At 48.5% G+C, this 20,336-nt stretch overlaps 9 protein-coding genes and 1 non-coding gene across 10 annotated transcripts; 4 read left to right on the top strand and 6 right to left on the bottom strand.

Annotated features, from left to right (window-relative positions):
• Positions 1–221: 221 nt before the first annotated feature.
• On the bottom strand, positions 222–2,255 carry BDV37DRAFT_242850 (tyrosinase family protein). The gene is made up of 3 exons (XM_032081365.1): positions 1,666–2,255; positions 1,514–1,610; positions 222–1,458 (listed from the first exon to the last, which is right to left on the bottom strand). Exons 1-3 carry the CDS (start codon positions 2,051–2,053, stop codon positions 834–836), a joined length of 1,110 nt encoding a protein of 369 aa, XP_031943908.1. The 5' UTR covers positions 2,054–2,255; the 3' UTR covers positions 222–833.
• A 234-nt stretch (positions 2,256–2,489) lies between these two features.
• BDV37DRAFT_269914 (uncharacterized protein) lies at positions 2,490–3,351 on the top strand (the record flags this gene model as incomplete). Its single annotated transcript, XM_032084457.1, has 3 exons — positions 2,490–2,694; positions 2,753–2,988; positions 3,040–3,351. 3 exons carry the CDS (start codon positions 2,490–2,492, stop codon positions 3,349–3,351), a joined length of 753 nt encoding a protein of 250 aa, XP_031943907.1.
• BDV37DRAFT_58382 (uncharacterized protein) lies at positions 3,220–4,388 on the bottom strand. The gene is made up of 4 exons (XM_032090921.1): positions 4,047–4,388; positions 3,886–3,993; positions 3,755–3,834; positions 3,220–3,702 (listed from the first exon to the last, which is right to left on the bottom strand). Exons 1-4 carry the CDS (start codon positions 4,333–4,335, stop codon positions 3,412–3,414), a joined length of 768 nt encoding a protein of 255 aa, XP_031943906.1. The 5' UTR covers positions 4,336–4,388; the 3' UTR covers positions 3,220–3,411.
• An 11-nt stretch (positions 4,389–4,399) lies between these two features.
• BDV37DRAFT_242842 (uncharacterized protein) lies at positions 4,400–5,093 on the bottom strand. Its single transcript, XM_032081364.1, has one exon. It carries the CDS (start codon positions 4,857–4,859, stop codon positions 4,518–4,520), a length of 342 nt encoding a protein of 113 aa, XP_031943905.1. The 5' UTR covers positions 4,860–5,093; the 3' UTR covers positions 4,400–4,517.
• A 606-nt stretch (positions 5,094–5,699) lies between these two features.
• Positions 5,700–7,442, top strand: BDV37DRAFT_242841 (O-methyltransferase-like protein). The gene is made up of 4 exons (XM_032081363.1): positions 5,700–5,931; positions 5,998–6,276; positions 6,329–6,376; positions 6,433–7,442. Exons 1-4 carry the CDS (start codon positions 5,707–5,709, stop codon positions 7,132–7,134), a joined length of 1,254 nt encoding a protein of 417 aa, XP_031943904.1. The 5' UTR covers positions 5,700–5,706; the 3' UTR covers positions 7,135–7,442.
• A 1,100-nt stretch (positions 7,443–8,542) lies between these two features.
• Positions 8,543–9,975, bottom strand: BDV37DRAFT_292124 (uncharacterized protein; the record flags this gene model as incomplete). Its single annotated transcript, XM_032089113.1, has 6 exons — positions 8,543–8,921; positions 8,974–9,038; positions 9,092–9,211; positions 9,259–9,509; positions 9,571–9,669; positions 9,784–9,975. The coding sequence occupies 6 exons, from the start codon at positions 9,973–9,975 to the stop codon at positions 8,545–8,547; spliced, it is 1,104 nt and encodes a 367-aa protein (XP_031943903.1).
• A 468-nt stretch (positions 9,976–10,443) lies between these two features.
• Positions 10,444–12,005, top strand: BDV37DRAFT_242837 (uncharacterized protein). The gene has a single exon (XM_032081362.1). The coding sequence runs from the start codon at positions 10,562–10,564 to the stop codon at positions 11,591–11,593; it is 1,032 nt and encodes a 343-aa protein (XP_031943902.1). The 5' UTR covers positions 10,444–10,561; the 3' UTR covers positions 11,594–12,005.
• A 1,874-nt stretch (positions 12,006–13,879) lies between these two features.
• On the bottom strand, positions 13,880–15,346 carry BDV37DRAFT_292122 (uncharacterized protein; the record flags this gene model as incomplete). The annotated part of the gene is made up of 7 exons (XM_032089112.1): positions 13,880–14,198; positions 14,259–14,354; positions 14,408–14,787; positions 14,846–14,919; positions 14,984–15,017; positions 15,081–15,100; positions 15,160–15,346. The coding sequence occupies 7 exons, from the start codon at positions 15,344–15,346 to the stop codon at positions 13,880–13,882; spliced, it is 1,110 nt and encodes a 369-aa protein (XP_031943901.1).
• A 798-nt stretch (positions 15,347–16,144) lies between these two features.
• Positions 16,145–18,608, top strand: BDV37DRAFT_58330 (FAD-dependent oxidoreductase). Its single transcript, XM_032090920.1, has 4 exons — positions 16,145–16,706; positions 16,769–16,969; positions 17,032–18,100; positions 18,165–18,608. The coding sequence occupies exons 1-4, from the start codon at positions 16,441–16,443 to the stop codon at positions 18,345–18,347; spliced, it is 1,719 nt and encodes a 572-aa protein (XP_031943900.1). The 5' UTR covers positions 16,145–16,440; the 3' UTR covers positions 18,348–18,608.
• A 1,272-nt stretch (positions 18,609–19,880) lies between these two features.
• BDV37DRAFT_t70 lies at positions 19,881–19,952 on the bottom strand. The gene has a single exon. It is a non-coding gene; the product is annotated as a tRNA-Arg (tRNA).
• Positions 19,953–20,336: the final 384 nt, after the last annotated feature.

The following is a 20,336-nucleotide window of genomic DNA, read 5'->3' as shown; positions in this document are numbered from 1 at the left end:
ATAAAATAGAAATCCTTGATTCTCTTAGAAAAAAGTTCTAACTACCTGACTGTCAGACAAAGAAAGGCACGTGTCGGCGCTAGGCCTAATTGGGATCTCGTGGTCAACATAATATATGTCGATCGCTATTCAGTATTACTACTTAAAACAGGTTTATTAATTATCTAGGGCCCATCTCACACCAACAACAACAACATCCGGCTGAGTTAACTGGACAAAGTGTCCACTCTGGCGGGTAAATACAAGCTTGCTCTTGGTAGAGAGTTTTAGATGTTCCTTCATAATACCCTCGCTCTTCTCATCAGCCGTCCTGATCCACTCTCGAACATGGCTCCTTTGCTCCTCCGTTCCATTACCTTTCTCCACGCCCGCCTTGTACAACCCACTCCAATCCCCACTCCGCATGCCTCCAATAACATAAACCGCTTATCCTCAACAAGCGGCTGCTTTTTACCCAGCTCCTTCTCTTGCAGCGTCTCAAAACTTGCTACGCCCTCAGTATCCTCTTTCCGCCCAATCAGCTGGGACTTCACCGTCGAATGAATATAATAGTGATGTAATATGGTATGCGAAGTAAGAGAGGGATCCTCTTTCTAGCTGCGGTAATGTCATGTCATTCTCGGGAAGGGCCCGAGAAGAAAGATATATAGAGCAACACCGAACAAGTACGGACAACAGCCTACAGACTAGCAGGAAGTGGTCAACAAATGGGTCGAACTTGGTATCCTCATCATTTGTCTTACTGGCGGCGAATAATAACGACGACTATAAGCGAACCCAATGTTCTACGTGGTGGAGGAGATAATGCTGCAGAGGTATCTTCTACCGCCACTTTAGTTAGACATCGCGCTTGTGTCATATCGATAACACAGTAGGCTGCCTTCTGCATCCATTACGTCTTCCACAGTCACAACGGCCCCATTCTCAAGTATAAACCCAAGGTCCAGAACATCGCTAACACTCGCCTCGGCTGTTGAATCATACCTCGCAATTCCATTATACTTCCTCCGTCGCTCGTCATGTACACCCTGCCAACTCCACCAGACCCGGTCGACCTGCGCATGGTGCAAGAAGAATACTGGATCATTCGGTGCCGTCACCTTGGAAAAGTCCCCCTGGACGATGTACGGAATTGTTAGGTGCGACATTGTCTCCACGGCCAAGAGGAAATCAAAGTACTCCGATTTGTCCCGAATAACGCCCTGCAAAATATCAGGCCGGACCGTCAGATTCCCAACCCTCGTCACAATCGTCTCATCCTGGAATCCGCGCGAAAGACAATGAGGGTGGTAGTTGCCTTCGTAGTACGTGGGCATCCAGTTTGCGAAGGGGCCTTGGTCGACGCAGCGGCCGTTGGCTACGCTTGTGAATGATGAGCCACTGGGACCAAAACCATCATCAGTGTCCCAGATAGGTGATTCTATGAGATTACGGTAGTCAAGGCTCCAGTCCCAGTATCTAGGGGTTGTTAGTGGTTTTGGTAGTCTCCCTGCGTAACGGAGAGGGCACAAACGGCAGAGGGCCGGTATAGTGGCAATATTCCTTCAGTGCGTGTTCGTAGGCATGGAGGAAGTACCGGTGCCAGGGCAGGAAGGGGGCGGCGTTGTGGGCTATAATCCTGGTCAATCGCCATTGGTTCCTATCTCATAAAGGAAGGATGATTACAATAATTTCCAGTTCGACTATGGAGGTAAGAGAAGTCATCGTGGACAGTGATGTTGGAGTTCCTTGGAGACGGGGTGGTTGTCAAACAGTGAGCGGCCGCTATATAGGATGTCTTTTCGGCATGACTGAGAGTGCGCCATTCAGGTCGTATGCGTGGATGAGTGCATGTGAACTGGTGCTTTGAAGAAGAGGAGAAGAAAATTGTCACAAAGGCAACGGCAGACACACATACAACAGCGATCGCAGTACATATTCGGTACAGTCCTGCGAAACGCTTTTTCTGCAGTATGCTGTCACTATGTATTTCGTTCTCTCTCGGTGAGTCTAAATCTGCTGATTCTGAATTCAGCAGGACAGAATAGGACGGGGTCTTGCTGGGTAGGAACATGATGGGGAGCGAAACATAAGGAAGCGCTTCGCAGATAAAATAATGTAGCCGGCATTGGGCGAAGTGTTTCGAGTTTTCCGGAAGCGATGCGAGGTTCAGCTTACATCATAATATCACCCCCCCCCCTCAGGTAAGCGCCCTCGCAAACATATATTAGATCAATTAATTACGTATAATCACTATCGGTCGATCATGCTTCCGCTGCTGTCTGACACGTCAGTGCTCCGGAGATTGCCTTGCGCGGTAGCCGACTGTGTGTTAGGTAGGCCCTTGCTCAGCCTCTCTGCTTCTGTTCTCTCATTTCCATGCCCCCCATCTCCCCTTCTATTTGTTGTGTCTCTCCTATGTGTCCCCTTTTCTCTTTCATCTCAGCCGGTCTATTCGTCATCGGTCTTCCCACCACTCACTACATATATTCCACCCAAATCATACCTCAATGGCTTCTGAATACAAACCTGTTCCAGCAGAAGATCCAGAGCGTTCTCTACCAGCCCATTATGAGCCAAAGATCAAGAGAGAGCGGCTATCATGGCTGCCATTGGTGTTAGTTCTTATTCTGACAAACACCATCTCCTCTCTGGGTGGCTACTATCTGCTAAGACAAACTGTGGAAGAAAGGCTTCCAGAGCTACCGGCTCATGGTGCGTTGACACTCTGGCCGGGAAATGATATTGACTCACAAACGTAAAGATAAACTAGAAGCCCTTTCCCTCGACTCAACACATAAGCAATTTTGGTGGAACACCGCCTACAGTGATATGAACAACGCATCTCACACAGACTCACTCTGGGAAAGCATCCTCCCTTCTCACGGCTTTATCGCCATTGATAGGGATTTCGCCCGGAGCCACGGCTGGCACGAAAGCATGTACTTACCCTCTGATCACAGCAAGGGGGTGTATCTTCTAGAAGCATACCACTATCTCCATTGTTTGGTAAGTAATACCCGCATTATGGGCCGTTTAATCCACTGAGGTTGGCCATAGAAAATCCTCCGCAAGACCATGTGGGAAGCAGTAGACGGTCGGCCGTATACGCACAGCCCCGGTGCCCACATAAACCACTGCTTCGACGCATTACGACAATATGTCGTGTGTAATGCCGATAGCACTCCGCTATACACGTTTGGAGATTTCACGGCAGGTGATAGCCAAGTCCACCAGTGTAAGCCCTGGGCTCAGCTACGGGAATATGCGACCAAGCACACGGCCTGTTACAGAGACAGTGTGGAGAAGATACCACTTGGAGATCATTTCGGGTTCTGCGATGATGGTGATGATGGGGTTATTGAATTGTAATTATAATCTTGCTTTGCGTTCGTTCGCCATTCTTCCTCAGATCGCCATCTTAGTGCCATCTTAGTGGTTGTGTTGCAAGAAGGATGGAACAAAAGATCCTTCGATATCAAACACCTTCCATTGCGCTGCCCACTCTTTAATCTCTGTGTAGTTGCGACATTGCCGCTGAAAGCCCCACCGGTCGTTTCCGATTACTCGCTCGGTTGTAGGTTCTAAATGCGAATCTGCAGCACAGAGGATACTTTGGCGTAGATAGTCGAAACAATGCCCGACGTGCGGATGTCGTTCAATGCCCACGTCGAAGCTCTCCTCTACGGTGTTATTCGCGTAGTAGGCTCGACGGATGAGATACTGTTGTAAGAGCTAGTTAGCACAAGCCATTTCGAGGGGTCTGCGAGCGTACCAAACAATGCAGTTCGTGGAAAACGCCCAGAACGGACATATTCGGTGATATGTCAGGGTGGATCACGTAACCAACACCGTCTTTCCTATCGGTCAGAATGCAAGTTTAATCTAGTAGAGCGGTAGTCGTACTCGGAATCAGAGAGTCCCAAACTTCCTCCGTTTCTTCCTCAGCTGGAGGGGGAGCTTCGAACTCTGGGTAATGGCGGACGAGCTGGGGAGCGCAAGAAGAGATACGAACTAGCGCCGGTTAACAGTGCTATCGGTGTTAGATGAAGAAAGTTTCCATTCACCCTGAGGGACAAAATCACCGTGGATCGGTAGTTCACCAGTGCTACACCCCAAAGTAGATGTTTTTGTTTGGTATACTGCCCTCGTGCCCAGCATGCCCACGGCCACACCAAGAGTGAAAAGTGCAGCCAAAGACATAACTCTGGAGATGCTACTACCTCTTGATCCTTGAGCGGTCGACTCAGTCAACGTATCTTCTCGAATGCTATCGGTGCTGTCGCATACTTGAGAGTACTCTGGCCCACGCCGACCGAGAACATCACCCAGCATTTTTCCTATTTTTAGGGACATGTTTGCTGTTTCAACTACGAATCGTTCCAGGAGGGGAATTACAGGCTATTTGTACAGTTCACACAGAAATTTTGGTCCACTGTAAGTGCTGGATGTAAATCTACCTATCTGGTTATGGCCTCCATGACTTGTCCTCTTGAAACCAATCCGTTCATTTTCACCCGGATCCCAACTGTCACCAATCAGTATGTATCACCAATCTTCTTGATATCGACATCATCGGCTGATTGAACTGGGAAAGCTATTTTGTTGTCAGAGCATTCCTTCTCCCTTCCCTTTCTATGCTTACTAGCGTCCGCATCTCTCGTGACTTTAACAGGAACTGCGACCGCCAGACCCACAATGCTAATTAGCAGAAGGGGAACGACAGTATTGACCTGCATGATGCTGTTGAAAAGTTCATTAGAATGCAAACTCCATGATTTGACGGTAGAGCTCACGATCTGTTCGGTGGTCTGGCGGGAACCCGTTATGATGTTCTTCGTACGGAGTAGGCTGATGGATCTGACTGACTTGCCCTCCATTAAGGACAAACCATGACCTCCTCATTTATCCTCTCGTTGATCGGCGCAGTCCGTGGTAGCCATTCTTGCGAAAGGGGTCACGAGGCACAACACGTATCATCCCCACTCGGCACAGTGAGCTTGCAGGACCAAGTGCTGATGTGAGAAATTACGGCCTGGTTGGATGATCCACAATCAGACCACCTGTGGATGTAGCCCATTGCGAATCGGGCGAAGATGAGGCTGATGTTTGCTTTACTGCTCCTCCCACCCCCTCTCCTTGGCATATGTAGGCGGCCCTTCTAGGTAGTAATGGCCATTGGGGTTGCATCGGGGACGCGGGAGGATCAACAGGCGTTGCCGGACCGTCCCGGATGGCAAATAAATCAGCTAATGATGACTGCGTCTCGAGTGTCTCACGCTCAGCCGCAGTTGGTCTTTGTGGTACAAAATCTTTATTATAGAAATTTCATTTAAAAAAAAAAAATCTCCTGAAAGATTAACATACTACATGTATTATAAACAATTACATTATATTAATACAGCTAAATTTGAAAATTCATACCTGCGTTGGAAGGACAGCGCTTACTTGCAGTTGGACGTCCAATACAACCTCAGCTGCGTAGTGATTTCCATGACAGGCCCCGTCAGCAGTTTGGCCTGTGATCGAAAGACCAAATAGCCTGAGATAGCGGGGTAGCCTTTTGCCACGGACTCGGTAGTTTACCCTCACCGTGTAGAATTATTGTAAACGGACAAGTCTCGACAAACCGCATTTGGGTCTTTTTTAAAGAGACACTGTCCACCTCACACAGTCATGACCCAGCCACTCTACAGGTCCATTGAAACAAAGATCTAAGCATCCAAAATGGAAGAAATAGAGGACTTGGCGTCCACCATATCCCAGAGCACCCAAGTCCTCACTCAAGCCCTCAGACACCAAGGACTTAACATGCCCACTTTCTCACCCGACTCGCCCGTGACAATTGCCAGGCAAACACCCGAAATAGTGCGCACTAAAGCCGCCGCCATCAACGCCTGCCTTGAACTCCTTGATCGCCTTCAGGGCCCATTGACCTGCATTCTACCCCTGGTTAGCCCCCAAGTGATCCGATATTTTGGTTTATTGCTGTAATCAAATGATTGACTTGTCAAAAAGTACAATGGGAGCGCTCTACAGGCTATCTCACGGTACAAGATCGCGAATCACGTCCCCGAAGTGGGCGAGATCTCGTACGAACAGCTGAGCGAGAAGTGCAGAGTTCACATCTTTGAGCTGAAGCAGGTGGTGAGGTTTGCGATAGTTTTCCATCGACTATTTCAAGAGCGCCGGAAGGGATTCGTGTCACATTCTGCGGGATCGAAAGCGTTAGCGACTGATGCAGTGATCCAGGCGGGGATCGGGCAGTTTGATGAGTTCTACGGATCGTTCGCGAGGGTGAGCTCCCGGCAATCTTTCTGTCAGGGCGGGTAATCTGATGGTGTGACAGACGGTAGATGCAATGCAGCAGTTCCGCGGCCACGAGCCGAATGAGACGGTGAGTTACTTTACTCTGACAACCTAAATCGTCGGTTGACAATGCGAGATGGACAGGGATTCTCGCTGTCTCACCACACGAACGAGAATCTCTTTGACTACCTACAGTCCCGACCCGAAAAGGCAAGGCAATTCTCTGAAGCCATGAAGTTCTACACTGGCCCCATACCGGCGTACTCGCCTTCCTTCCTAATCAAGGGATACCCATGGGCTTCCCTACCCGACGGGGCGGTAGTGGTCGACCTAGGCGGCTCTGACGGCCACATTGCCCGTTTGATATCCAACGCAAACCCGGGGATGCGCGTTGTTGTCCAGGATGTCTCGTCTGTAGTGGAGGAGGCCCGAGCCACTATGCAAGCGGAGAACCGCGCAGTTGAGTTTCACGTTCATGATTTCTTTAACCCCCAGCCTATTGTTGCCGACTTATATCTCTTTCGGTGGGTGCTCCATGATTGGTCCGATGAGTATGTGGTCAAAATTCTGAGACAACTGGTTCCTGCGCTTCGAACGGGCGCGAAGGTGGTTGTCAATGAGAGCCTGTGTCCAGATAGTGGGTCATTGCCGATTGCGACAGAGAGATATATTCGGTATATGGATCTAATGATGCTTGCTATTAATAAGTCTCGGCTGAGGGATGAGGACGAGTGGCAAGCTTTGTTTAGGGAGGCAGACGAGAGGTTTGGACCAGTCAGGTGTTGGACACCTGAGGGGGCGGCATTGGCAATCATTGAGGTTACCTGGGAAGGAGCCCCGAAATGAAAGCGGGTCCATTACATATTTAGGCTACTCATCTTTTCTTATATTCCAATCAAACCAGTAATCTTGCCGGCGGTTGCCTGCAGTAAACCTCGGTAGGCCTTCCTGGAAGGGGTGGGATGGGCGTTAAGGACCAGGACTTTATTGGAAGACCTTCCACCTGGGAAATCGCAAAGGGATGCTAGAAGTGTTTGATCTCATCACCTCTAAGATCTGCGATACCAGTCGTGTATGTTCGACTATGATGAGGTGTTCGGTGCGTGAGCTCCTAAGTTATGGTACGGTTGTAGGAACGGATGCAGGCATATTTTAAAGTCTATATAATGGAATTCCTTCCGAACCGTCGTGTAGTTGCCTGTTGCATATGCCCGGCTCGGCGGGCGACTATGATGAATCGAGGAGGTTGTGTGAAGATGTACTTCTTAGCCTCATTTGAGCGTGGCTCCCAATCAAAACTTAGAAAATGTCTCTGATATGTTGCAGGACTGGATAAAACCGATATACAATCCTCCCTTGACATGCAGCAGGCCATAAATGTCGGCTTCACTTGGCATGGCCAAGGAGCCGTCTGTGGTTGGTTTGGAGTCCGCTTCGGAAATGAAACGTCCTTGCCGGTGGAGTACTTACGGCTTGCTGGTATGCTCTTCGCAGTACATTAACACTATGATCCCTTATCATGATACTGAATCTGGAAACTACATCCACCCGGAAACCTATCAAGTAGCTCCACAGAGCCATTTGATGTCTGCATCGCCTCGCCACAGTCGGGTCCGAGTTTTTAATCCTTGTCCGGTTGGTCTTGTGAATACTCCGTAGTGTTCATTTATATTGCTGCCTTTAATTTGACCATGTAGTGTGATGCCTGCGTTCCAACAGACCCCTGTGGTATGGTGGAGCACCTCCACTGACTTGCAGTAGTATGTTTCTTGGAAAGCAACTGACTGCTTAGTTCATATTCTGGAGGTGCCACTGTCTTCCTCGAGATCGCCGACCGGCTGTATACGGAGTGAGCTGGGCCCACTCCTTCTGTATAGGCCGCGGTCATCGCACAGCTTCAACGAATGTACACAGTCTGGACTGGGCGTTACTGCCACGACGAGAAGGTGAAGCGATGGCTAGATATGTCTGAATAAGCTGGGAGGCATAGGCTTGCCATACTGCAAACGTTATGCGAAACATGATTCAATTACTCCAATTTGGATGATTTCATGTAATCATTTTGCTCGGTATGATCAGTATAGAGCTACCTTCTTCCCACAAAAAGTGCACGCCGGTATTGGCAAATAAATGATTTCACGCTCATGGACCACCAGTAATGTGCCACAAATAACCCGAATGGAGTACATAGTGGTATGCTATCAAGTTCCTGATTAAGGAATGGTGAGCAACGCACCCGCCCAAGTCTTGAACACACTAAACAGAATCCACCATCTGATGTACCTCTCTCTGCACCACGATGCCCGACAACCGATGATCCTTCTCCCCGCCTTTGCTGGACTTGTCATGATGATCGAGCTGTATGGCGCTATTAGACCCATTTCCCGAATGCGACCAAGTCTCAACGATATACGTGTTTTCTGTAAGCAACACGTCATCCTGCAGCCGTTCTGTCGACCACTTCCTGCCGAGTTTCCAGCGCCGGCTTGAACCGCTGCCTGAGGCGTATGTTCCGTTCCCGAGCTGATTCTGCCTGCGGTGCTTGAAAAGGGGGGCCAAGGTGGGCAAGCAGGCTGCTAGGATGCCGACTGATATCTCGATGTAGGACCACAGGCCAGAGTTGACTGCATTGTCTGGGTCGGTTAGCATGCGTGAAAGGGTGATTGAGAACGGGGGAGGGCTTACAGCTGGGGTCGACTGGTTTCATGTTGGAGATTGCCACTGTGCGGATGATGCCGAAGATGCAGACACTGGCATTGTTAGATGGGTGCCGGTAAGGCGGCAGTGGAAGAAGCAAGCTTACATTCCCCCCAGAAGAAAGATAGTCAGTACCTGTACCTTGCGACTTGTGTTCATGTGCAGCCCTAGGACAGGCGTGACGGGGATTGCCAAAATGGCGATGTCAGTTACTACATTGACAATACTACGTCACGGTCAGAGACAATGTCGGGTATATGTGGGCGAACTCACGCGAGAGCTGTGAAAGGCGGAGCCGTGTTGATGCATTTCTCGGACTGTCCAGTCCACAGTGCTGAAAGAGGGATACACTGGAAGGCAGCGACAAATATCACGGCCAGATTATAGGCGACGACAATTGCACCCACAACATAGGCGATCAGCAAAAGCCATTTCATTGGGAAGAAGCGGTGGTAGAGAAACAGGATGGATATTTTGGTGAGCATGACAGTAATCGAGTATGAGATAATCGCTGCCACATATTCCTTCCGAGTGAACACAACCTGTTAGCTCAGGAACCTGGACAGCCAACGCAACATCCCATACCTGTACGAAGAGCTTCTGGTTCTTGACAAAGATAATATGTTGGCCCTCACCGTTAATGACACTCATGAACATCAAGACGGCATACGAGAGCTGGCCCATCTAGCCACAGTTTATTAGCAGCGCCAAAGGTTTTTTTTTTTTTTTTTTTTTTTTTTTTTTTTTTTTTTTTTTTTTTTTTTTTTTTATAATTCCCGAATTATCGTATCTACCCACCAAGGCAACTGAAATAAGATAATCATCCCAGCCAAAGCCAGCTTTCGAGCGGAATCGCGCCAGGACTCGCGCCGCCACCGCTGTGACTGTCAGCACAATCCCAACAACATCAGCAGCTATCTGATTCGGTCGAAGATCATCGTCTGCATGTGCCTGGTAGTAGGCAATCTCTTCAGGTGTTAGGCTGGACATGCTAGTCGCTGCTATAAGTTACTACAAAGATAGTGGGAAGAGCTCCTGTATAAATATAGGTTCATATCTGCAGACAAATGCGGTGGTATCGTGTATAGCGCGAAGATCATATTGTTTGCTTCGGACATATGCCGGCTATGCTAATTGGGGGCTAGATTCACATGCTGCTTGTCAGATGAGCTTCTAACCAGCATTCTTTCCTGATCATACATCGTAAAGGATGGTATTTGGACGGGGGAGTACGACTAGGGTTTGCAGTAGGTTACATTTCAATGCGCAAAGTGCCCAGCACGGGGATAAGCACATTGAGCAAGGTCTAATCATCCTTTGGTGCGGGAATAGATTCTATCTAGAGCATTAGTATGAGTGGGGGCTCTTTGGAATTATGAACAGGGATCGGGCTCTGCTCTTGCATAGTTCCATGTTGGTAGTCTCTTTGTTCGTGGTTGCTGTTTACCCCTCTCCCGCCCGTGACCAGTGTAGTTATTTTTATCTGCTCCTCTTCTCCGAGTTTGCTGTCGCCTTCACCCTCGCTCTCGCCCCCAATTTTCCTACAGTGCCCCCAGCTAGAACGGTTTCAGTCACCATGATCGCCCCCGTCGGAGTGCACCTGGTAGGAAGCATCCCCTTGCCTGACACTGAGCAGGTTTTCAGGCAAGTCCCAGTAGCGTTGCCAAACCGCCTCTACTCGATCCCAGACGGCGAACCGGGTGTCCGACAGAACTACATCCGCTGGGAGCTTCCCTGCTTTCCCAAGGAGACATACCGCCCGTTCTTGCCAGGTAGCACCGAGTTACCTGCAGATCACCCTGGCTTTACTCAGGATTCCGTGGCGCCTTCTCAGTACGATGACGCTGCGCTCGAATCCTATAAGCGATTCGTGCAACTACGCGACCAAGGCGTCATCCCCCCGGGAGTACGATTCCAAGTCTCGCTCCCATCACCCCTAGCCTGCATCCAGGGGCACTTGCGTCCTGAATTCCACGAACAGCTCGAACCGTTCTATGAGCGCCGTATCCTCGACTCACTGAACGCGATTGTAGCCGGTATCCCAGCTCATGACCTTGCCATTCAATGGGATTTGCCCTTCGAAGTGATTGATTTGGAGTATGAGCGAGGTCGGTTCCCCGACGACTTCCCCTTCAAGCCGCACTTTGCCCCCGTCAAACAGGGCGTCTTGGATCGGATTCAGCGTCTCTGCGCGGGAATCCCTGGAGATGTTCATGTCGGCTTCCATCTATGCTACGGTGATCTAGAAGGCAAGCATCTTATTGAACCTGAGGATCTGGTGTTGCTGGTGGAGCTCGCGAATGATATCGCAAAGACAATCAGACCACACGTGGTGAATTGGATCCATATGCCTGTGCCCAAGAGCCGGGACGACGTGGCGTACTTTGAGCCGTTGAAGGGATTGGCGGTGGATGAGGATACGCGGCTGGTACTGGGATTGGTGCATTTCGACGACGAGGAGGGGACGAAACGTCGGATTAAGGCTGCCCAGGAGGCCACCGGGAAGAGGTTCAGCGTGGCAACTGAGTGTGGAATGGGGAGAATGCCGAAGGAGCAGCTTGATAATATCCTGAGGATCTCGAAAGAGGTGACGCAGCCTATTCACTAAGTGGGCACAAGGGGCTCTCGTATGACGGATTGATGTCGCTCACTTGCTGCTTTATGTTCGTTAATCGTTAATTAGAATGCAACAAACAGTAGACTATACTGGATTTGTTCTCATTCCAGGGCCCCTCAGGCGTCCAATCTCTTCTGTCCGTCTCCGCGAACCCGGCCTACTACTCACCTCATTCTCAGCCAAGACATATATTATACAGATCGACAAGATAAAAGACTTGTTGTCATCCGTTTCAAGGCTCTCACGATAACTTCTCAATCTCAATCTCAAGTAAATTGTCTGTCTCGGTTGTAGTGTGCGGCGGAGGAGTTTTCAGCACGAGTGGTGGTGGAGTGGTATCAGTAGCCATAGTTTGGTGGGAAGGGGGTCCTCAAGGAGATGAGGTAGAGGTGGGGTCCTTTGCGGGGGCTTGGCTGACAGCCTGATCCTCACGACCGTTCTATAAAATAAGGCACGCGTGACTGTTGTTTATAGTGTTTATGTATATACTACCCGGAAATGGTTTCTTGCTTTTATCGTTATGCTCAAAGTTCCAATTAGATAAAGCTAACAAAATTCCATTGTTTCGCTGTTGTATCATTTCAATGATTAGTAGCTTTCTCTCCTTGGTATATCGCATTGTCCAGTACAGCCTGTAGACACTGTACACAGTCTACAATAAGTACATAGAGTAGTCCGGGGTCCTCGCAGTGTCCGACCTGCAAAGTCGGGTCAGGTACGGAGTCGGCGATCGGAACCTTATCAATTTCCGGGGGTCTATGTATATTAGATCGGATGGAATTCAGTAGGCTGGCTATAGCCGCTTATTCAATACTCACTCTATGGTGATTCGACCCAGAATATGTATGTGACGACTGAAAAATCGCAAATGAAAAAGCCACAAACTTTTCTGTAGTATATAAACTAAAGTATACTAACCTTTGGGTACTAGTACCCTGGAAGTATTATTGCGCAGCGAAGCGAAACGTAGCAAGCATGGTAGATGGCTGCGCGAAAGGATCAGGCTTCTGATTGGTGGAAAATTGTCCTTTTGCACCATTTATAGGACGATGGGTGTATCAGGCAGTCTAATACCACTGAATGAAACTATAAGCCAGCTGCCTGAACTGCTTGAATTGCTTAAACTATTTATTAGGGTACAGGTAGCTCGCTTCTAGTGCCATATGGCGGACATTTGTAACCCTCCGGAGTCCGAAGTAATCACTGGGCAATGATATACTATTACCCGATATAGGTTCCTCTGGTACACTTGGTCGGTGCTAGACATTTATCCGCGCTCGGTCCGCCGCCGACCCGCCCGCTGGATCCGCTCGAGATGGTGTCATTTCCCTCGTCGACCGGACATGTTCTCCGCTCCGTCAATCTGTACCGTGGACTGGAACCTTGGGTGAGTTGGAGAGTTGAAGAGTTGGAGCGCATACTGAAAGTCTACTTAAGAGCATATAATATAGGATTTGTTTCCATGCGGAATTTAGAGTGCTTACATGGACTTGAATTCCACACTACACGAGTCATGTCTAGGTTATGGTTATTCGAGAATAATCTTATGAGAATCGATTTCAATATTTCAACCGGTAAAATTCAAATTTGACTTAATAAAGTCTAGGCGAAGGAACTATTTCAAATTTAATATCAAGAGCGACTGCGCCAACGCTAAGTGGCGGAAAGTTCCGAAACGGGAGTCAGAAATCAAAAAGGATACGCGACAGCGTTCCCAGTCGGCCACCTGCACTGGTGAGAATCGCCGACAGCCTATGCGGGCACTTCTCAATCAAGAGAGGATCTGAAGGAACCAAACCCAATCATACGCGAAACGAACAGGCGAGATGGGGCCACTAGTGTGTGATCGGCGTCTTTGGATTGTGTCGACAATCAGCCACGGCGCTAGCCCTTACTTCGGCGTACAAGACTCATCCATCTGCAGCGGAAATGACTTCCTTCACTCAGGGCTAATATATTATGTAAAGTCGCGTTTTTGAACTAACGAAGGTAGTCTATCTATGATCGTCCAATGAGAGGGCCACGGAAATGAAAATGTTTCACTTGACTGAGAGCTTTAGGTAATGCGCCCTCATGGTGAGAGGTTTTAGGCTGGTAGCCTTGCCGGATTTCGCTTCCGAACGGCGAGTGATTTTGGCGTGATGGTTCTTTTCCATTCATTTGCCTGGACGTTGGAAACCACTAAGTGGTTTTTTGCGTTCAAAGATGTTGTATCTTGGTCGCCGATCGGCAATCTGGAGTTGAGGTATGGATTGTTCGTACCCCTGAGTGGACATGCTAAACCCGACGTGAGAGACCAACCCTAGCTGCCGATTCCGCATTCCCGTGCTCTTCGATCACCTGCCACTGAACCTCTTTGATAATATGCGATTGACTATGCGTGCTTTCGGTGCTCTCGGCGAGCGCGATGTCATCCTGTAGAAGAGTGAGGCCCTGCTTGCGCCGGCTGCGCGGGGCGCTCCCTGTGCCATAGTAGCCGAAGTAGCGTTGGCCGGAGCTGGTGGCTTCGCCAATCCAGGAGGGGGAGTAGTATCGTAGAAACTGTCGGAGGAATGGCAGACAGGGACAAATAATAATGAGGTTTGCTTCGACATAACTGTGGGAGAGACGAGGTGTGAGCACTGTGTGGTGTTGTGCAAGGAATTAGGAATCTTACATCCAAAGTTGTGCATCTGCTATGGCGTATGTAACGTCTGTTGCTGTAAGGGTAGGAATCAGGGTGGTGAGTCGCAAAATGCTCGTAATAAAGGTACTGGAGATTGGTTAGTATCGCATGATCAGTAGGACTGGCACCGAAATACTCACGCGCAGCCAACGACGAACATGAAGAGAAGTCCAAGCTTTTGAACTCGCGGCATTTGTAGGCCTAACACCAGCGGGACAGGAACCACGATAAGCGCCAGGTCCGACACGATATTGGTCACAGCCGTTGCGATGTACAAGCCATTACGATCAATACAAGAACCCCGTGTGATAGAGGAGTCCCAACTCCTCTGAATAGGGTTACATGCAAAGATCAATGCAAAAACAATGGCGACGCTATATCCGCAAATGATAGCCGAGATAATGTGAAGCGCCCATTTGTAGGTATTTTGTTTGTTGATGATACGGTGATAGAGGATGATCAGGCCGACTTTGGCGAATGCGAGGGCAGGCACGTAAATAACGGCGGCGGCCAGGATGGTCTTTGCGGACAAGATCTATTAATACGGTGTGGATAAGAGGTAGGGCGGGTCAAGATACCTTTTGATAGACATCGAACATGGCTGGAGTCACATTCCACAAGTGGATTCCAGTTCCACCATATACGCAGCTCACTGATGGGATAATGTCAATGAATGCTCACGAGTGTTAAGGTGACGGCAAAAGAGCACCACATACACATGCACGCGATTTGTGTAGCCAGAGAAAGAACCTTTTCGAATCAACCACTGCTGTTAGCAAACCGGAACCATTGTGCCCTATCGATATTTCCTACCCAGGCTATAATTATTGATACTATTTGAACTTAGCAATTTGACTCGTTTCGCTTGTATCAGGAAGAAAGATTGATATACCATCATCCCACCCAAATTTTGACAACAAGCATGCCCTAGTATATACACGCATGGCCAAGAACAAGGTGCTGAGAAAGAGTCCAATGCCAAAAATGATCATTTCGGTCTTAAAGCCCCTCGGATTAGAATAGTCGAAATCAGGCGTCACCCCGGGGGGTGGAGGAATGACCCCAGCCGTGCTCCCCATAGTAGCTGGTCTTGATATCCAAGGGGAGCGAAATGGGCAAAGGGCGTAAAGAAGAGAGAGGGTCTGACTATAAGCTTTTGGCTGCTTCCATGACTGATATACATATTTCTGAGCTTTTCAGACAGCTAGTGGCGACAGCAACAGAGTTTGAATCAATCAATGCAGGTCATGCTAGCTAGTTGGCCCCAACTCCATGGAAAACCTTCAGTTACGGCAGGCCCCCTGAAAAGTTTCCGTGAAGCGCCTATTTTTATCAGTTGTTTTTCACGATAGATTTCTCGGGAGTTTTCTAGAATAATGACAGTGAATGTAATATGCAAAACCTATCTAGAATTGAACAAAACTCTACGTAATTCCGAAGTAAAAATATATACCCAATTAAAATCATGAAATTATAAAGAATATTAATCTAACAATGATCCAGCTCGAGATATTAATTGAAATAAATTATGTAATTATATGACTACAGTACAAAAAATGGCAATGAGGCAGTTAACCGAACCTTTTGACGGGGAACTGTAGAAGATTTACCCCGGGGTCGTGAACGCCACGTAACGAAAAGATTTGGAAAGGCTTGGGGGCCGAAAGCTAGCGGCCCACTTGGTTTCCCTGGGTTGACTTTTGGTTCACTTGTTAAGGTTGTTAGTCGAAGATGAGATCGCGGCAAAGCGCCCCCTTGACTGGGGTTGCCACGGAGTTGCATATAGTTTATGTATGATATAAACTGTATCTGCGTCCATGTTTTCTTGGGTGGCGTTTACATCCGGGAGGCTTTAAATCCACCTGGTACTTATATTCTCCCTCCAGCATACCTCGTATAAAACCAACTAGACAAATGTGTCTTGTGGGGCCGAAGGAATCCTGGAGTTCCCGACACCATCTCACTAGCGAAGGCTGGGGCGAGTGCTAAGTTCTGCTAACCTCATGCCACGATGCCTCCTGCATTAGCGGCATTAGCTGCACAGGAGAGACTTATCCGAGCTCGGAATGTTCAGTAGCCGAGCCATAAGTACCGAAAAGGACGTCGGCTCTTCAACACTCGTCAATTGTTTCTAACCCTGCTGAAGCATTCCTGGGCCAGCGCACAACTCTCAATGCCATCTTTGAATACCCTCAAACTGGGGGCTGTCCTCGGCCTGGTTGCCATTGCCCCCTCAATTGAGGCATCGGACAGCTCCTCTTGCCGATGTTTCCCCGGCGATGATTGCTGGCCGTCGGTTTCGACCTGGGATGCTTTCAACCAGTCGGTCGATGGACGTCTTGTGGCCACCGTGCCTCTCGCAGCTCCGTGCCACGCTCCCAACTACGATGCAAATAAATGTGAAGCTTTGAAAGATGGCTGGCTTTTGCCAGAGGAACAGTAAGTTCCTGGGTTGAGATTGTACCCCGCGCAATGGAATGTGAGAATGTTAACAAGGCCAGCTATCAATCTTCTTCGTCTCTTATGGCTCCGTTCTTCACAAATGCCACATGCGATCCATACCACCCTGTTTCCAAGCCCTGTACCCTTGGTAATTTCGTCCGATATGCAGTTAATGTCTCCACGCCGGCCCATGTCGCCAAGACATTGCAATTTGCCAACGAACACAATATCCGTTTTGTGATCCGTAACACCGGCCATGAGTACCGTCACCTTGAAATTGCCAAAAGCTTCTTTTAATCAGATTATAACTAACCCGCCGTAGCTACAACGGAAAATCCACCGGTGCAGGTGCTCTGTCAGTCTGGACACACCACCTGAAGGATATCGAATTCAAGGATTGGGACGACAACTGGTATGTAGGAAAGGCTGTCAAGCTCGGCGCTGGTGTCCAGGGAATCGAGGCGTACGAGGCAGCGCAGGCGCAGGGGCTTCGGGTGGTCGGCGGAGAGTGCCCTTCTGTCGGTATTGCCGGCGGATACAGCCAAGGCGGCGGTCACTCTTCCCTGTCTTCGAAGTACGGACTTGGTGCGGACCAGGTCCTGGAGTGGGAGGTTATAGATGGTACTGGCAGGCTCCTCGTCGCGAACCGTCAACAGAACAGTGATTTATACTGGGCAATGGCTGGTGGTGGCGGTGGCACCTACGGTGTTGTCTGGTCTATGACCTCCAAGGCTCATGCCGATGGTCAGGTATCGGGCTTGAATCTTACGTTCACCACCACTGACATTTCTGACGACACTTTCTTCAAAGCCGTGGAGCTCTACAATTCTTATTTACCTTCCTTCGTGGATGAGGGTATCATGAGTCTGAACTTCCTGACCAACACCTCCTTCTCTCTCTCCCCTATGACTGCACCTGGTCTTTCCCTGGAGAAGCTTGAGAGCCTTGTTAAACCATTTCTGAAGGGTCTGGACAAGCTTGGCATCACATATGATTATCATGCGGAAAGCTTTCCCACTTACCTTGACCAATTCAACGCCCAGGTGCCGCTCGTCGAAATTGCAGTCTCCCAGTACGGCAGCTGGCTTCTCCCACGGGCCCTCGTCGAGGAAAACAGCACTAGACATGATGTTACCGAAGCCTTCAAGACCATCCTCTCGACTGGTGCTACCTTCACCACCGTGGCGGTTAATGTGTCAAAGGAAGTCACTGGCGACGTCTATAACGCCGTGAACCCGGCATGGCGCAATGCAATTGCCCACGTACTTCTGTATACAGACTGGGCGTTCAACGAGCCCGAGGAAATGCTTGCACAGCAGAAATTGATGACCGAAGTGTTGGTTCCTAGCATCAGCAACTTGGCCCCGGAGTCTGGCGCTTATCTTAACGAGGTAGGTTGATTTTCGAGCGTTGATTGCAGCCCATCCTGACATATGCTCACCAATCGATCTACAGGCCGACTTCCGCCAGCCCGACTTCAAGACTGCATTCTATGGCAAGAACTACGACACACTCCGCGAGATTAAGGCCAAGTACGACCCTCACTCTCTCTTCTATGGGCTGACTGCCGTTGGCTCTGATGAGTGGACTGTCTCGGAAAGTGGTAGAATGTGCCGTGCAGCTACTTCCAGTGCTTAAATCGGGACACGAGTGCATTCCAAAGTCCTGTTATTAACTATGCGTTGCCTGTGCTGGTGAACAGGCAAAAGAGAGGGACAAAGTCTTGGAACTCACAAAGCAAGCATGAGATAGATGACATCCGCTATTCGTCTTTCCTCTTTTCCTTTCATAAGCTAAGGAGCGGGGAACGCAGTGAGATGGAAGGTCGTGTACTCTAGATCTTATTTTCTTATGAATGATGTACTATATAGAGCTTAAACAGCTCGAAACCGAAATTGCTGGTTCAACCCATACTTTACTAATTCAACCCGTTCCAACCCCCATTTTGACAATTGTATACATGTATTGAAAGGAATTCAGTCGGGCTTTTTGAATCAAGTTTGCTCTCAAAATTGATGATACTACTGAATTTCTGATAATACCATCTCGGAGAGCTTCATTCGTGTGGGGCTCTTTTGGCTGTTCGTTTGTATTCTGACTCCTTTTATGTTTTAGATACTCTTGAGTGGTCCGGAGGCCATAGTATTCCAGGGATAATAGGACTGCTGCATGGCAAGGAAAGGCTGAAAGGCTCCACACAAAAGGATGATTATACCTGTGAATGCTCGTACGGAGTTGTACAGATGTAGATAAGATTCTATAGGCAACCTGCTGGAAAGTGCTGTCTGTACTACTTCAAATATTTAACTGTTAGCTATACTGACTAATCCTATTCTGCTTGATAAGACAACAGACAGTCAAGATATTTCTTACGAGATATATTTCCTACTCTGACTGTGTCCCGGATTCCCGGTTGCCGATGCCACATAATTCCCGTGTATTATAAGTAATTATGTTCTAGTTTTTTCCTTCTTTGTTTAACTTGTCTGTGGCAGCACAGTTCCAAATTCAATAGGAACAGTTTATTTCTCTGTCAATCCTGTTCGAAGTTGGACGCGGACTAAACTCTAATCTGACTCTTGGCTCTGTACAAGCTCTTACACTCACAAATTACATTGCTTCTAGACTACCATTATCTCCGTTCCCCAGTCGGCTGATTAGCCGATGCCACAGTGGTGGTAGAGATACAGATATGGGAAATAGCTTCTATTTAGTTTCCCAGCCGAAGCAGGTCAAGACCATATATGATTAACTGAATTGGTGCTCAGAATGCCACGGCTCTAGACATGTCAGAGAGACAAGCACATATCCACTGAGGCAGACTGACAGCACATTAGGGCTGGGCAAGTTGGCCTCGCTCGTGGGTGCAGGGTGCGTTGTCTGTCGCTATCTAGCTTGGCCGGCGGAGTAGTCATTGACTCATAAGCCAGTATTTAGATAATATAAACAGGCCTTACTGCAACTTGGACTTTCTTCTCATTGCTATTACCTCTACTGAGCCCATTGGAGGGGATGATGTGTAGTTGGCTATCATTGACCAATCACAAGAGAACCCGGCAACGTCGGTAAAAAAGCCTGGCGTCGAGATCCACAGCTGTGAAAAACGAACCAACCAACGTCTTCATGGTCAAAAAAGATATGGATCTTTGGTGGTAAAAGATCAAAAAGAATTGACCGACGCAGGGATCGAACCTGCAATCTCTTGATTCGTAGTCAAGCGCCTTGCCATTGGGCCAGCCGGCCGAACGTTGAATTAATGCTGTGCTAAAGTGCATCTTAAGCCAGGCTATGATGTCAAGTTCGACTCATGGAATGCATACAGACACACCAGAGTAAAGTCTTGACAAAATACCACAAAACCAAAGAGAAGCATTATTATGTGTACAAGAAGCCCTGATTATTTCCTTTTTTGATGCGTTTGGTACAATTCAGCCTACGCCAAACTATACAGCCGACCGGCTACCTTGCGCTGGATCACAATATATATCTTCTATCTCTCCTCTCTGGATGAAAACTGAACACTACTACCAACTTTTGCTGTGCTGAATTCTGCGTAACCTTACACTTTCAAAAGTTTAGACACACAATCCCGATAAAAATAAAAATAAAAATTAAAAAGCTTATACA

Source organism: Aspergillus pseudonomiae (genome assembly GCF_009193645.1).
Source record: "Aspergillus pseudonomiae strain CBS 119388 unplaced genomic scaffold BDV37scaffold_16, whole genome shotgun sequence".
Taxonomy (NCBI): Eukaryota; Fungi; Ascomycota; class Eurotiomycetes; order Eurotiales; family Aspergillaceae; genus Aspergillus; species Aspergillus pseudonomiae.
Note: the sequence above shows the minus strand (reverse complement) of the source record. Positions and strands in the feature narration are given on the sequence as shown.